The sequence below is a fragment of the Muscardinus avellanarius genome (genome assembly GCF_963383645.1).
Source record: "Muscardinus avellanarius genome assembly, chromosome: 16".
Lineage (NCBI taxonomy): Eukaryota > Metazoa > Chordata > Mammalia > Rodentia > Gliridae > Muscardinus > Muscardinus avellanarius.
In genome coordinates, this window is record NC_137802.1 from 56,063,204 (window position 1) to 56,080,834 (window position 17,631).

General features: G+C 39.3%; 1 protein-coding gene across 5 annotated transcripts in view; it reads right to left on the minus strand.

Moving 5' to 3' along the window:
• The window catches only part of KANSL1 (KAT8 regulatory NSL complex subunit 1), a gene marked incomplete at both ends in the record, with an annotated part of 129,339 nt that overhangs the window by 50,772 nt on the left and 60,936 nt on the right, over positions 1-17,631 (minus strand). For all 5 annotated transcript variants that reach the window (XM_080712960.1, XM_080712959.1, XM_080712957.1 and 2 more), the window contains one exon: positions 5,318-5,459. In XM_080712960.1, coding sequence (XP_080569086.1) covers positions 5,318-5,459 — 142 coding nt within the window. The remainder of the gene's footprint in view (positions 1-5,317; positions 5,460-17,631) is intronic.

Sequence of the window (17,631 nt, forward strand, 5' to 3'; positions counted from 1 at the left end):
AATTTTTATTATTTAAAAAAAAGGATCTCCCTAGATTGATGAGTGTCTCACTAATTGCTGAGGCTGTTTTTGAACTTGCAATCCTCCTGTCTCAGACTCCCAAGTACTGGAATTACAACTCTATGCCACCACACCTGGCTTGCAGCGCTTTTCTTACTTTGTATTTTGAAACAGGGTTACACTAAGTCACTGGGGTATTGCTAAATTGCTTGGGCTGGCCTAAGATCTGCAATCCTCCTGTCTTGACCTCCCAAGTACTCGATTACTGGTGCGTGCCACCCTGCCCAGGTCATTCCTTTGTTGCTGTTGTTTGTGGTACTGGGATGAACTCAGGAGCATTCTAGCTCTGAGATACACCCCCAGCCCTACTTTTTATTCCCTATTTTTGAAACGGTCTAAGTTGTGGAGAGCCTAAGTAGCTGAGGCTCTATTTTTGTTTATTTTGGCGGGTCTGGGGATGGAACCCAGGGGCATTCGACTTCCGAGCTATACCCCCTGCCCTATTTTTTTTTTTTTTTATGGTACTGGGGGTAGAACCCAGAGGCTTTCTACCTCCGAACTATACTCCCAGACCTTTTGGGGGGGGGAGGGGGAGAACAGGGTTTCACTAAGTTTCTGAGAGCCTCACTAAGTAGCTGAGGCTGGCTTCGAACCCATGTGATCCTCCTGTCTCAGCCTCCCAAGCGCGGGGATTACAAGCGTGCGCCACCATGACCGGCCTGCCCTATTTTTTATTCTTTATTTTGAAACTGGGTCTCACTGAGTTGCAAAGGGCCTAAGTAGCTGAGGCTGTCTTTGAACCGTGATCCTCCGGTCTCAGCCTCCAAAATGCTGGGATTACAAGTGTGCGCCACCACGCCCGGCTCTGAGTCTGGTTTTGAACCTGTGCAACCCTCCTGTCTCAGCATCCCAAGCGTTGGGATTAAAGGGTGCACTTGTAATTAATTACCACGCCCAGCTCTGACATGTATTTTTAAGAGAAAAATTTGGATATAGACTTCCAGAGAAATTATCATCACATGAGGACTAGGCAACAACAGGAGTGATGTAGCTACAGTCCAAAAAAAGAAAAAAAAAAAAGAAGAAAAAAGGATTGCCAGCAACCATTGGAACTTCAGAAGAGATAAAAGATTTTTCCCCAGAAAGTGCAAGGCTCTTATAAAACCTTGATTTTAGACTTCTAGCCTACAGAACTGTAAAAGAATAAATTCCTGTTGTTAAAGAAACCCAGATTGTGATGCTTTGTATGGCCGCTTGGTAAATTAATACACCTGGTTGAAAAAGACACCATATAAATAAAATAATTTTATAAAGCTGTGGTGTAGGACCAAAGCGGGGCCATGACAGGCTTCATCCATACAGCAAACCATACAGTAAACATGCTAGGCCTGAGTTTCAGTTTCCCAGGAATACAACTAACAGTTAAGTGCCAGTTTTGGCACCTGGGTCAGGATGAAAAACTCCCAACCAATCTCAAGAGGCACAAACAAATGGGAGGCACCAAGTATCCTGTCCAGTTGCTTGTGATAACAGCAGCAAAGATTCCTTTTGGTTTAAAGATAACTCCTTTGCCGGGCGTGGTGGTGCACGCTTGTAATCTCCGCGCTTGGGAGGCAGAGACAGGAGGATCGCGCTGGTTCGGAGCCAGCCTCGCTGGTTTAAGAGACCCTGTTTCCACATAAAGTTAAAAACTAGGTCTGGGAGTGTAGCCCGTGGGAGTGTAGCCCGGAGGTAGAAGGGCTTCCAGGAACCCCAGTAACACCAAAAAAAAAAAAAAAAAAAAAAGATAACTCCTTTGTAAATCACAGCCCGAGTGACTGAAATGTAAATCACAGCCCACCTGAATGACTAAAATGTATAAAACTGCCTTGAAACAAAGACTCGAGGTCCTTGTCAAAACTCCACTGAGTTGGAGGACTTGGACCCTAGCCAGCTAGTTCCCCAATAACCCTCCCCCCTTCCTGCCTTTGCATTACTGTGTGTAGATGGTGTCTCTCCAGAGATCCTGGACTTTGGGTATAACCGTGGGTATTCTCATTTATTCTTTTTTGGTACTTCAGTACTGGCATTACAGATGTGTGCCACTATTCTGGGTGATACTCCCGGCCCTTTTATTCTCTTTCTTTTTTTCCCCCAGCACTGGGGATGGAACCCAGGGGCAGTCTAACTCCTACATCCCCAGCCCTATTTTTTATTCTTTATTTTGAAACAGGGTCTCATTGAGTTGTAAATGACCTCATTAAGTAGATAAAGATGTCCTGGAATCACAATCCTCCTCTCTCAGCCTTCCAAATGCTGGGATTATAAGCATGCACCACCAGGCCTAGCAGTCCCAGCTCTTTTAATTTTTTGTTCCTGAAACAATCTTGCTAGGTTGCTGAGAGTTCTCATTTCATTGATGAGGTTATCTTCAAACCTGCGATCCTCCTGTCTTAGGCTCCCAAGTACTAGGATTACAGGTGTGCTTCGTTATACTCAGCTGAGTATTTCTGACATATTAATGAGATCACTCTTCTTCCTGCCAGAAGTTTGTGATAGTGCATATGCAAATTTCAAAGAAATGCATTATAAAAGATTATCTAGAATGCCATATTTTATAGAACAAGAAACTGAGGCCCAAAATGTTAGCAAAGCCAGAACTACAGTAAAAAATTACCAAGTCCAAATGTGGTGCTTCATTAATGAATGTAATCAAACTGTATGGAAAACTCCAGAATAATTATTTTCCAGATATTATGTAATATTTACAATTTTTAAGTTTTCTAAAGATACTGTCATTACTGCTAAGCAATGTGCTTAAGAATAAAGCAGGAAGGCCAGGCGTGGTGGCGCACGCTTGTAATCCCCGCGCTTGGGAGGCAGAGACAGGAGGATCGCGCAGGTTCGAAGCCAGCCGCGCGCGCTGGCTTAGGAGACCCTGTTTCCAAATAAAAATGTAAAAAAGAGGTCTGGGAGTGTAGCCCGGAGGTAGAAGGGCTTCCAGGAACCCCAGTACCACCAAAAAAAAAAAAAAAAAAAAAAAAAGAATAAAGCAGGAGGCCGGGCATGGTGGCGCATGCTTGTAATCCCAGCATTTGGGTGGCTGAGACCGGAGGATCGCGGTTCCCGGACAGCCTCAGCTACTTAGCGAGGCCCTCTGCAACTCAGTGAGACTACGTATTCAAAATAAAGAATAAATACTAGGGCAGGGGGTGTAGCTCGGAGGTCGAATGCCCCTGGGTTCCATCCCCAGACCCACAAAAAAAAAGAATAAAGCAGGAGGCAAAGTGAGGTAAGAGTATCGTTTCATTCGTATTCCTTAAAGAAACACCACACCTGGGTAGGGCTGGGGGTACAACTCAGAGGTCAGAGCGCCCCTCTATCCAATCCCCAGTACCACAAATAACGAAAACAAAACAACAATAAAAACATACCCAGTCACCTCCTGGCTATTATTAGTCACTATTCTAATCCACATCCAACAAATCTCAACTAAAATTTTCCTGTGTAATCCTGGCATGCAGGTGGAGTACATGCTTGTAATCCCTGTACTTGGGAGGGTGAGACAGAAGGATCAAAGGTTTGTGGACAGCCTCAGCTACTTGTGTTGCCCTTTGCAACTTAGTGAGACCCTAATTCAAAGAGAAAAAAAGACGGGGCTAGGGGTATAGCTCGGAGTGCCCCCGAGTTCAACCTCCAGAAGTGCAAGAAAATAAAAAAATTTATTCTTTGTGAAAATAGTAAGAAAGGCAAAATATTTAACACCTTTGGTGTTTTGTTTTAATTTTGCTGTAGTTAACTTTTAAACAAGTTAGGAATTTAATTTGTTCTAACAGAAAGGGAACAAATTACTAAAAAGTGCACCCTCTCAATTTTATGTCAATTGCAATACATTTTGATGAACTTCTGGAGATTCCCACAAAAATCCAGTACTAGGTTGGCTGAGACAGGAGGACTGCAAGTTAGAGGACAGCCTCAAGCAAGTAGTAAGACTCATCAACCCAGTAAGGCCTTATTTCAAAATAAAAATAAAATTGGGAAGGGAGTGTGGCTTAGAGGTAGAATGCTTGTGAGTTCAATCCCTAGTAAAACACACACACACACACACACACACACACACACACACACACACACACAGAGAATTTAAATGATCTGGGAATGGTGGTACATGCCTATAATCCCAAATACTTGGGAGGATGAAGTAGGAGGATTGCAGGTTAAAGCCATCCTCAACAAGCAACTTTGTTTCAAAACAAAATAATAAACAAATGGGGCTCCGGTATAGTTAAGAGGTGGAATGCCCCTGGGTTCAATCTTTAATATAAAATGGAGGGAGAGGGGGGAGGCCACAGATTTTTTTTTTTTTTTTTTTTGGCTGAACTGTGATCATCTTGGTTATCTTGTCATTTGATCTATTTCACCTTTGGGCCTATTAAGTATTCAAATGCATACTGTCCATAATACAGCAATTTTAAGGCTCTGACAACCATTAAAGATGAAAAATCCTTAAGACACTTATTTTTAGGAGTGGACTATCTAAACCCATGTGTCAGGGTTGGAGCTCAACCACAACAAGCTAATACAAAAGATACTCTGCAAGAATGTACTAGGCTGTATGATGGTAGGGTTTTTGTTCACCACTGTGATCCCACCATAAAGAAAAGTGAAGGTACCTAGCAAGCTCTCAATAGTGGTTGAATAGTACTGAATTGTGCAATAGTAACATCGCACTATTTCTGTGCAAATTTGGAAGTAAAATCCAACCTGAGTCGAGAATTTTTCTCTAAAGTTCATTTTTCAAGAAAAAGGACTATGCTCAGCACCACTGTCAGTGTTAACAACAAAAACTCTCAGCCTCCCACAGATATAAGAACACAGGAAAACAAAAAACCTAATCATCAATGTACGTATGTATGTATGTATGTGTGTGGATACATACACACACCTGAACAATCTTTTAGGGAAAATCCTGTTTTTCCTCAAGAAAGCAAAAGGCTAAGCAGGAAAAGATCTAATAAAGTGAAAAAGATCATCATTTTTCCATATATGTAAATAAATGACAGTTGTAGCTAATGGCTTACAGTGTAAGTCTTTTTTGTTTCCTGTTAGCCCAGATACCCACATTGTTTTATACTAAACACATGTCTATTAAAAAGTATTCTAAATAGTGTTTTCTGTAATATACTAAGCAACATCATGCTCTTAAAGCACAAAATCAGACCATTAAATCATTTATCTTTAACATAGTTGAGACTTATTGAAAGGGTAGGAGGAAATGAGAAAAGAAATAATGGTAGTTTTAGTTTGGTTGAAAAACACCAGACACTTTATCCCTTACCTTATTAGCACGTATCTGTTTGTAAATATCTGTTTGTTGACGAATTCGATATTCCAAGTCAGAAACATGAGCCTGAAGCCAGTTCCAGCGGCTGACAATAGCTGCTCGATCTGCAGCCCATCTCCATTCTGACCTGCGTCTCCTAAAAGTAAATAAACTAAGTGAAACCAAGAGTAACAGCAACATCTACAGCAAATCTGGGTGCAGGGTGAAGTGGGTAGACTTTAACTTCTGAGGGTACTTATATAGACTAACTCTAGTAAGTATCAAGAAAAGGTCAAGATGAACAGACAAAAGAGGAGACACAACCCACAGGACATCTGTGAGATAAAACCCTTCATTTAGCTCAATTCCCCAATTAAGTGGAACAGCCTTCTGATACCCTATCTTGTAGCACAAAATTTCTCTGAAACTTTTAATTTTAAGACATAGAAGTATCTTTTACATTAAAATAAGACAACCAGTAGGAGGCTGAGAGAGGAGGATCATACATAGGTTCACAATTATCCTTGGCAATTTGTGAGGCTCTGTTTCCAAATAAAGAATAAAATAGCCCTGGAGGTGTACCTCAGAGGTAGAGGTCGGTGTGTGTGTGTGTGTGTGTGTGTGTGTGTGTGTGTGTGTGTGTGTGTGTGTAGAAAATTTAAGAGTCATTAAGACATTAAGAAATCAGCAAGCCAGGCATGGTGGCGCATGCTTGTAATCACAGCATTTAGGAGGCTGAGACAGGAGGATACCATTTTGCAGACAGCCTCAGCTAGTGAGGTCCTTTGCAACTCAGTAAAACACTATTCCCAGCACTTGGGAGGCTGATACAGTAAGATTGCACATGTTGGTAGCCAGCCCCAGCTACTTAGTGAGGCTCTCAGCAACTTAGTAAAACCATGTTTCCAAATGAGTGTAGCCCAGGGGTAGAAAGCCCCAGGGTTACATCCCTAGTACCATGAAAAAAAAAAAAAAAATAGGGGGGAGAGGGAGAGAGAGATTAGATAGGTAAGGCTAGGGATGTAGCTCAGAGGTAGAATGCCCCTGGGTTCCATTCCCAGTAGAGAGAGGGAGAAGGAGAGGAAAAGGAAGAGGGAGATCAGCAAAGTTGCTGAGTAAAGATCAATATACAAACACTAAATATATACATATATACATACATACATACACATACACACACACACACACATTTTTTAAAAGCACTACAACACCAACAAAAGCTAATACTATATCAAATTCTTTTCAGAAAAAATGAAATGTAGTGGGAGTGGTGGTGCACGCAAATAATCCCAGTTTTTGAGGGGCTGAGAAAGGATAACCTCCAAGTTCGAGGCCAGCCTCAGCTACTTAGTGAGGCTCTTGGCAACTTAGGGAGAGGCTGTTTCTAAAATATAAAATCTGAGAGTATAAAATATAAAGTATGGGAGTGTAATCTGGAGGTAGAAAGCCCCTAGGTTTCATCCCCAGTACAAGACAGACAGACAGACAGACAGATGGACAGACAAATGAAGTGAAAGGAATAAAGATCTATACAAATGGCAAGACATATTTTTCAGTAACACCATTCTCATAATTGTTCAATGAAATTATCAACAAGGTTTTTCATGGAAGCTGAGAAGTAGATCTAGAAGTTCACACAGAAACTTGAATTACCAGATATCAAGACTTGCTAAAACTATGATTTAAGGTAGTATAAGATAAACAAAAGGCTAGTGGAACAGAATAGAGAGCCTCAAAACGTAGAAATGGACAGGTAAAAGATATGCCATTCAAATAAAATGGTGACAGAACAAGCTATTTGATAAATGGTATTAAAATGAACAGCTCTTTACAGAAAGATATAGTTCCCTTCTTCAAGATTTAATTCCTTAATTATGAAATTTTAAAATAGCACAGCCAAATTTAAAACACAAAAGCACAGCCAGGTGTGATGGCAAATGCTTGTAATCCTAGTACTTGGGAGGCTGAGAGAGAAGAATCATAGGTTCAAGGACAGCCTCAGTAATATAGAGTCTTATTACTTGAAGCAGGAAAATCGCTTCAAAATATTATTTTTTTTCCTTGCTGGAGGTGTAACCCGGAGTAGAATGTCCCTGGGTTCAATCCCCAATATCACAAAAACAAACACATACACAAAAACAAAACAAAATATAAATCACAACAACAAACTAGAAAAGAATTATCTTTGGGACATGGAACAGCGAATGATTTCTTCTTAAATAAGATATAAAAACACCACCTTTTAATTTTTTATTTTTGCAGTACTGGGGATTGAACCCAGTGAGATTCTACCTCCTAGCTACACCCCCAGCCCTGTTTTTGTTCTTTACTTTGAAATAGGGTCTAAGTTGCAGAGGACCTACATACCTAAAGTGGCTGTGAACTAGCAATTCTCCTGTCTCGGCCTCACAAATACTGGGATTACAAGTGGGCCACCACACCAGGCTTCTAATTTTCATCACACAAAAGATCTAATGAACAAGCAAGCTACTGGTTGGTAGCAAACATAAAGATTAAATATCAGAATACATAAGAGAACCCCAAGAAACAGACTGGAAACAAAGAGATACACACAGGCAGATAATCTAAACAGAAATAGCAAATTCATGTAAGAGAAATTCAAATGACCAATAAATATACAAACATGTCTAGTTTTAGAATTTGGTTAAGATATTAGGTAGAATATTAAGATGCTATTTTAAACCCAGACAAGAAAAACTCAATCTGAAAAAACTGGGGCTGTTAAGCTACAGAAAATAATTTGTACATTGCTAGTAATGGTAAAAACCGATACCATCCCTTCTGAAGAATAATTTGAAAATACTTTGGCTAGATAGAAGATGTACCCAACCATCACAAAATTCAGACAATACAACCTTTACATATGCAATGATTTTATCACAGAGAATGTAATAAACACAAAATTAATTACAATCTAATTCTGGTTAAGTAGAGAAGATAATTTACTTATTTAAAAAGATGTTCCCATAGCCGGGTGTGGTGGCACAGCTCGTAACACCAGCATTTAGGAGGCTGAGATAGGAGGATCATGGTGTGCGGACAGCCTCAGCTACTCCAGTGAGGCCCTCAGCAATTTAGTGAGATCCTGTTTCAAAATAAAGAATCAAGAATAGGGCAGGGCGTGTAGCTCAGAGGTGGAATGTCCTTGGGTTCCATTCCCAGACCCACAGGAAAAATAAATAAATAAATAAAAGATGTTCCTATAGTAATTAAAAAAAAAAACAAGTGCTTTATAAATTAGCATGACTAAATCTCAGAATAATGAATGAAAAAATAACATAAACCAAAAAATAAGTGTAAATACAATGAATGACAAGGGTGGGGGTGTAGCTCAGTGCTTTGCCTAGTATAACATAAGGTTATGGGTTCTATTCCCAGCATCACAAAAAAAGCATATGTAATAGTATAGGTAAATATGAATAATGAGGTAAAGAAATTTAATGAAACATTATTTAGCAATTTAATTACTACAAGTAGCAACATATTCAAATCTCAACAATGTGAAAGTGAAAAACTATAGAACAAGTAAAAAACTAAAAAGCAAGAATTGTTACTAATATAGCAGTTAAGTGTACAAAAATATGACCAAAATCAATATACAGCAAGTTCAGGCTCAGGCTGTGCATCTCTGGGAAGAGAAATGGAAAAGTTGAATTTTGGCTATACTTATAATGAACCATTTGCCTTCTCTTAAAAAATCTGATAGAAATATGGCAACATTTTAACATTTCGATATTAGAGGGAGTACTTACATGGTACCTGCTATATTCTGTACATTATTTTATAATCAGTATTTCACAATCTACCCCAAAATTATTTTTACAAAAATAATAGTTACTTTGTCCTCATTCCCACTTCTCATTAAGGTACACATACTATTAAAAACTTTTAAATAATTATACATGAATTTTAACATAGCTTACCGATGGGGCAAAATACAACATACTGCCAATAATAAGAGAGCAAATCTTTTTTTTTTTTTCTTATTCTTTTTTTGGTGGTACTGGGGTTCCTGGAAGCCCTTCTACCTCCGGGCTACACTCCCAGACCTATTTTTACATTTTTTTATTTAGAAACAGGGTCTCCTAAGCCAGCGCGCATGGCTGGCTTCAAACCTGCGCGATCCTCCTGTCTCTGCCTCCCAAGTGCGGGGATTACAAGTGTGCGCCACCACGCCCGGCTAGAGAGCAAATCTTAACATGGTAAGGTTAGAAATAAATATTTCATCATAAGACCAAAAAACCATGCACAGTGGCACAGCCCTGTAATCCCAGGTCCTGGGAGGCTAAGATAGGAGGATCATAAATTCAGGCCAGCCTTAACAACTTTGAGATCCTCCTTCAAAATAAGGGCCTCTCACTTTTGGGATGGCCCATATTCTCTTTTGAATGTGTACTTTTTACTTTCCTAAATAGACCCATCTATCTCTGAAAAAAAGTGAAATAAAATAAAATAATGATGTAGCTCAGTAGAAAAATGCCCCTCAGTTCTTTCCCCAATAACCCCCCAATAGCAATATTTTAATATTTGTATGGTCCATATATAAGCCATTCAAATCAATCACTGTGATAAAGTATTATTAAATTATTTATCGTGTGTGTGTGTGTGTGTGTGTGTGTGTGTGTGTGTTGGGGAGCAAACCTAAGGACAATCTACCTGTGAGCTATTTTTTATTCTATTTGTAGTACTAGGAATTCAACCCAGGGGCATTCTATCTCTGAGCTACACCTCGAATCTTTTTTTTTTTTTTTTTTTGAAACAGGGCCTCAATAAGTAGAAGGGCTGGCTGTGAACTTGGGATCCTCCTCTGTCTCAGCCTTCCAAGTACTGGGATTACAAGGGAGAGACACTACACCTGATTTCTTTATTTTTGAAACAGGGTCTCACTAAGTTGCTGAGGCTGTTTGCCAATACTTGATTCTCCTGTCTCAGCCTCCCAAGTACTAAGATTACAAGCCTGCGCCACCACACCCCACTCAATTATTTATCTTCTTTTAGAAACAATACATCTTGTGGCAGGCAGAGTGGTGCACTCTTGTAATCCCAGTACTTGGGAGGCTGAGAGAGGAGGATTGCAGTAAGCAGCTTCAATTTAGTGAGGCTTGCCGAGCGTGGTGGCGCACGCTTGTTATCCCCGCTTGGGAGGCGGAGACAGGAGGATCGCACAGGTTTGAAGCCAGCCGTGCTGGCTTAAGAAGGAGACCCTGTTTCCAAAAATAAAAAAGTATAATATAGGTCTGGGAGTGTAGCCTGGCGGTAGAAGGGCTTCCAGGAACCCCAGTACCACCACACACACAAAAAAAAAAAACTTAGTGAGGCTCTCAGCAACTTAGCGAGACCCTATTAAAAAAAAAAAAATAGGGCTGGAGGTATGGCTCAGCAGTAGAACACCTGTGGGTTCAATTCCTAGTACACAAAAAAAGCTGGAAATTATTATCTAAATTTGTATATCCTTTGTTGTTATTAAGAATAAAATGTCCTGAGCTGGGCATGGTGGCACACAATTGTAATCCCAGTACTTGGAAGGCTAAAATGGGATGATTACAGGTTCATGGCCAGCCTCAGCTATTTAGCTAAACCCTCTGCAACTTAATGAGGCCTTCTTTCAAAATAAAAAATAAAAAATTGGGCTGGGGGTTGTAGCTTGGAGGTAAAATGCATCTGGATTCAATCCCCAGTGCCAAACACACACAAAAAAATTTAGGTTAAAAAAAAAAAGAATGAGGCCGGGCATGGTGGCGCACGCTTGTAATCCCCACGCTTGGGAGGCAGAGACAGGAGGATTGCACAGGCTCGAAGCCAGCCGTGCTGACTTAAGAGACCCTATTTTCAAATAAAAATATAAAAATGGGCCTGGGAGTGTAGCCTGGAGGTAGAAGGGTTTCCAGGAACCCCAGTACCACCAAAACAACAACAACAAAACAAAACAAAAAAAAGAATGAAATATCCTTTAGGATACTAAGACAATATAATTTTCTCAAGGATTCAGAATAAATGTTTTTTCTAGTATAGTCTTTGGAGTACACACACACACACACACAGGTTACAACTTTTCAACAATAACCAAAAGTACTAATGCACTGAGTGATGTAGAACACTACATATTACTTTGCAGTATACATTGTCCCAAAGGTAATCACAGCTATCTTTGAACACTGATCATGTGAAATACAGTGCATTCTTCAAATAAGTTCTATAAATTTCATGAATCTACCTTATAATTCTTAGACATATGTAATATTTTGTTAAGCTGAACATTTAGTAAAAGTAAATTTTGTATTAAAGTTTGGCATTTTCACAATGAATTTAAACATATTTTACTTTTCTCAAAAGAACAGAACTATTAAAGCGTGTTGTTTATTTACAAGTTACCATTAAGTGTTATAGTTGTTACTCAATTTTTTGTTTTTGTTCCCCTTTTCTTATGGTTCTGTAGGTTGAACTCAGGGGCCTTCTACTACCTGTCTATACTTTTATAGTCCTTTCTATCTTTTATTTTGAAACAGCACCTTGCCAAGTTACTGAGGGTCTAAGTTGCCAAGTTTTTTACATGTGTTTAACATTTGGGGCAATAGGACAAAATAGAAATCAAGTATTGAAAAGAAAAAAAAAAAACCCACAGCAACTGAAGCTAAAAGGTGGTAATAAATTTCATTAGTTTGAACTAGTTGACAGTGAATAACCAAAAGAAAATCTTATTGATGAAAACTAAAGCAAGGGAAAGACAATTTGTTGGCAAATTTACGTTACTTTCTCCTTGGTCACCCTCGGTGAGCAAAGAATCTTGGCAATCTCCCCCAGCAATACTGAACTTAAACTCATAGGCCTTCTCAGGACAGTATTCCAGGACACCAAGCATTCTAGAATGGCAGGAAAGACTATACCTATTTGTTAATTTCTGAGTTTAGATAGCTTAACCAAAAAGAATTTTATCTTTTTTTCCTGTATTGTTCACTTTCAGAAGAAAAAAAGCAACACACTTTAAAATCTCTTTGAGGACTGGGAAATAACCTGACAGAGTGCTTGCCAACAAGGTGATGGGTTTGATGCCCAACGTCAACAACAGCAAAAGGAAGAGTATATTAAAACTTCTTACTTCACACTTTGATACATATCTTTCCTCTTTGGTAGTAATGAAAAATCTCTTTTCAAATTTCCTAAAGTCAGAAATAACAGACCTGGAAATGAGAGTATAACAGAGAGGTAGAGTCCTTGCTTAGCATGAAGAAGGCCCTGGGTTCTGTTCTCAGAACTCACAAAAAGTATTAGGACTATTATTCCATAAGTATTTTTAAAAATAATACAAATTGAATCTCACGATAATACTTTTTAGAAACTGGCCACTGAAATAATCACAGAAAGGCAATAGTAAAGGAATATTACTAGCAATCCCCCAACTCATGAACAAGTTTCATTCCACAAACACATGTTATATGAGATTTAGAACTGGAAATAATTTCAAGTAGAAATTTATCACAACATTATTTTATAATGTTGCTCAAACTTGAATCAATGTAATCAAAATTGTAATGCCTCTTACCCCAAGTGTCCACAAAGTAAGTTATGTTTAGCACACTAGCAACATGAACAGAAAGCTGAACTGACAACAAGAGTGAGTGTGAGACGCACTGTAATGTTACCATGCTCTAGTAGAAGAGCAGAGCAGCACAAAACATTACCAGAAAGCTAAGAGTTCCACTAGCTGGGAGGCTGAGACAGAAGAAATGCTGGTTCATTGCCAGCCTCAGTAACTTAGTGAGATCCTCAATTTAGCAACACCGTGTTTAATAATAAAAAGGGCTGGGGTGTAGTTTAGAGGTAGAATGCCCCTGATTAGAGGGGGAAAAAAGTATGAGCTCTCCATATTACACTTTTTTCCTTAACAAAAGGACATGCTAGCTGAACTTCATGGTGCAAGCTTATAATCCCAGTACTTGGGAGGCTGAGACACGATGTTCACATGCTCCAGGTCAGCTTCAACTTAGTGAGGCCCTCTGCAACTTACTGCGATCCTGTTTCCAAATAAAGAATAAAAAGTAAGGGTGGGGCCAAGTGTGGTAGTGCATGCTTGTAATCCCAGCATTGGGAAGGCTGAGACAGATCGCAGTTTGCAGACAGCCTAGCTACTTAGGAGGCCCTTTGCAACTCTGTAAGACCTAGTTTTGTTTAAAAAACAAAAAGACTAAAATATAGGCCTGGAAGTGTAGCTCAGGAGGTAGAATGCCCCTGGCTCCATCCCCAGTAGTGCAAAACAAACCAAAAACACCCTGTTATACTCAGTTTACTAACCATAAAGGCAGATTCCCCCTAACACTAAACATGTCAATTTATTACTCTGTTGATTTATGGTTCAAGAACATCAGACACTGAATAACAATTGTTGTTTGTTTTGTTACTGGGTTTTTGGTGTTTTTTTTTGGGGGGGGGGAATACAGGGGAATGAACCCAAGAGCATTCTACCTCCAAGTTACACGCCCAGGTCTTAATTATTTTTTATTTTGAAACACAGTCTCTCTGGGTTGCTATGTTGCTGAGGCTGTCTTGAACCTGTGATCCTCCTCCCTCTGCCTTCCAAGTACCACCATGCCTGGCTCAGACATTGGCTTAACATTAGGGATGTGCTTAACACAGTCTTCAAAACCAACCAAGCAGGTTTGAGACTGCAGAATGAGACATTAAATATAGTGATAACTTGATTTATAATGCAGTCATTATCAATAAAGAATAAAGGTGTGGATTCCAACACCAACCAGCCTTTAAACTATTTCCTTTTGCTGGTTCTGGGGTAATAATTAGTGAAATAATTGTTTTATAGCTATGTTTCTTAGGAGACTGCTGTGTGCTCTATCCCAGTTCATACCAAAACATTGGTTTACATGTACTGTGGTTAACACCTGGGTAGGAATTCTTTTCAAGTCTTATTTTACTTCTTACTTTCGTAAAATTTTTACTGGTACATTTTTGTCTGCCTATACTATGTAAAGATTATAATTTCACAATATTCATTACTGTTTTTGTTACTTCAAGGCTAAACCCTCAGGCCTGTTTTACTTTTTTAAATTTTGAACAGGGCCTTGGTAAATTGCTGAGGCGGGCCTTAAACCTGCACTCATCTGACTGATCTTATTTTTCTAACTACTGGGATTAAAATTTTGTGCCATCACACCCAGCGAATATATGAATTTGTATCTTGACAGTTCTCGTTTTATTTTTGAAGTACTAGGGATGGAACCCAGAGGCATTCTACCTCTAAGCTACACCCCCAGCCCTATTTTTTATTCTTTACTTTGAAACACAGTTTCACTGAGTTGCAAAGGGCATCACTAAATTGAGGCTGGCCACAAACTGTGATCCTCTAGTCTCAGCCAAACGCTGGAATTACAAGACTGCACCATCACACCTGGCTCTTTAACAGTTCGCTTTACAGGATTACATTACCATATATCTAAGACTGAGGATATTCTAAGTCTAGGAATATGTAGTATTTATAGTATTTACTTGAGTAGATAATGCCATTTTCCCTTAAAACAAAACCAAAAAAATTTCCTCATAAACATTGTGAAACTAAATACTAAGACATACTTTCTTCCCTAGACAAATTTCAGACTCAGCTTACATAGTTAGCTAATATAGTAAACAACAACAAAAATTTGTTTTTAGTTATTTTTGGATGTTTCTTTGGTTTTTAAATATCCTCTGCTGCTCCATCTCTAGCCTTATTTTATTTTATATTTAGAAATAAGTTCTCTCTAAGTTACTGGTTTCAAACCTGTGATCCTCTGTCTTAGATTCCCAAGTAACTGGAATTACAGGTGTGTGCTACTGCCCAACCTTGAATGGTACTGATGATGAAAATGCTTTATTAGAAGATGACAAACAGATCTATAGACTTTCATGTAAGGAGATTAAGTCAGTTTAAAATGTGGGGGCCGATTTCCTTCTATTTTAGTAAGAAATTATACATTGGATCTTAAAAGGCCTCAATGATATGATCTTTTCTTATAATACCAAGGAAATGTGATTTGATGTAATTTCTAACAGAGTGAAAAATAAGAATTTATAAACACATGCCCCTCTCTCAACTTATTAGAGGTCATGAATTGAAATATGATTGTATTAGCTCTTAGTGTACTTTATAAACCCTATTTTCAGTGCATATAGCACTGCCAGACTAGAGTACTGGATACTTCTTTTCTTCTCCTAAGATCAATCAGTAGCTTTTGCTATAATCTAAAAGTAACAGTAAAAAAGCCAGACATAGCAAACACCTGACTTAGTGCTGCCTCTAAGTCATCTAGCTCTCTGTCAAGATGTTGTTTGTGTAAATCCAAAAGAACAGAGCTGGTGGCTTATATTTCTCTTTCTTAAGCTAGAAAGTTTTTTTTTTTTTTTAAATGGGTCTGGGAATGGAACCCAGGGGCATTCTACCTCCAAGCTACACCCCCTGCCCTATTTTTTTTTTTCATTCTTTATTTTGAAACAGGGTCTCATTAAATTGCAGAGGGCCTCACTAAGTAGCTGAGGCTGCCCGCGAACCGTGATCCTCCGGTCTCTGCCTCCCAAATGCTGGGATTACAAGCGTGCACCACCACGCCCGGCTCTTAAGCTAGAAAGTTTTAATAGTTTCTCATTAAAGCAACAACCAAACATGCCAGAAAGACCTGAATGGTGGTAATTCCATTTTTTATTCTACCTCCGGGCTACACTCCCAGACCTATTTTTACATTTTTATTTGGAAATAGGGTCTCCTAAGCCAGCGCACGGCTGGCTTTGAACCCGCGCAATCCTCCTGTCTCCGCCTCCCAAGCACTGGGATTACAAGCGTGCGCCACCACACCCGGCATAACTACAGTTCTTTACATTTATTTGTGGGGACTGAATCTAGGGGCATCCGACACCAAAGCAAGCAACACCCCCAGCTTTTTATTTTGAGACAGTGTCTTGCTAAGTTGCTGAGGCTGGCCTTAAACCTGTGCTCCTCTGGTCTCAACCTCCCAAGTACTTAGGACTACAGAGTATACTACCACATCCAGCTGCTTTCCTTTTAACACAGGTTTTATTCTGAATAAAATAGCTGTCCACAACAAATTACACAGGCAAAGTGTTATGCTAAATAAGCAACTGGAAGATAAGTTATTTCACAATGTGTTATGTGTTTCCAAGTGTGCAAAAAAGCCTAAGGCGCCTAAATTTAGAAATCTCCAAGTTGTTTAGATGACTTATAAAAAATGAAAAGAAGCCGGGTATGGTGAGCACGCTTGTAATCCCAGCATTTGGGATGCTGAGACAGGAGGACCGTGGTTTGCGGCTGGCTTCCGGTACTTGGGCCCTCCGCAACTCAGTGAGACCCTATTTCAAAATAAAGACTAAAAAATGGGACAGGGGTGTGTAGCTCGGAGGTCAAGTTCCATCCTCAGACCCGGGGGGCAAAAAATGAAAAGAATAGGTTATGTAAAATGGAGACTGCTCCAGAACATACAAAGCATACAACTGCCAGATACCCATGATCCAGAGTAGGAGTTAGGGTCACTAAGAGTCAGGAAGAGGAAATCGAGAATACTGACTCCAGCAAGAGTGGGCATGACCCACAAGTGTTCACTATGTACCTCAAAAGCAGTGTGAAAAAGAGGAAAAGAGCAGGAAGAAGCAGTTGCTATTTTTCAGTTATTTACTTTATATAGTCATGGATATGTAAATTTACCTTTGGAAATGACAGTATCTGCCTCACGGGGTTATGGTATTGATAAAATGATTCCAACAGCAATGTACAACGTATATATTAGATAAGAAAATGTATTTGATATGTATAAAAACTTGGATTAATTTTGTTTCATGAAAATTATAAAAGAGGAAAGAAAAAAGGAGAAATAGCAATATGAATTCTCTAAGAGACAGACAAATTCAAAAAATAGAGGTCTTTTCAGTTAGCAACAGGACACATACTGAGTTTCTTGAGCCTTGGGCTTTATAGTTATCTAAAAGAAGTTCCAATCTAAATGGTAAAACAAAGTAAATAGTGCATGGTAGCGCACACTTGTAATCTCAGTACTTGGGAGACTAAGACTGGAGGATCGCAGAGGTTTGAAGCCAGCCTCAGCTACTGAGTACGACCCTGTTTCCAAATAAAACATAAAATAGGTTTGGGAGTGAGACATCAATATGCTGGGCAAAGCAGCACATGCCAGTAATCACAGACATGCTGGAAGCTGAGGTAGGAGGATAGCAAATTATTAAAGGGTATCAGCAACTGAGCAAGATCTTGCTTCAAAATAAAAAATAAAAAGGGCTGGGTATATAGCTCAGTGGTA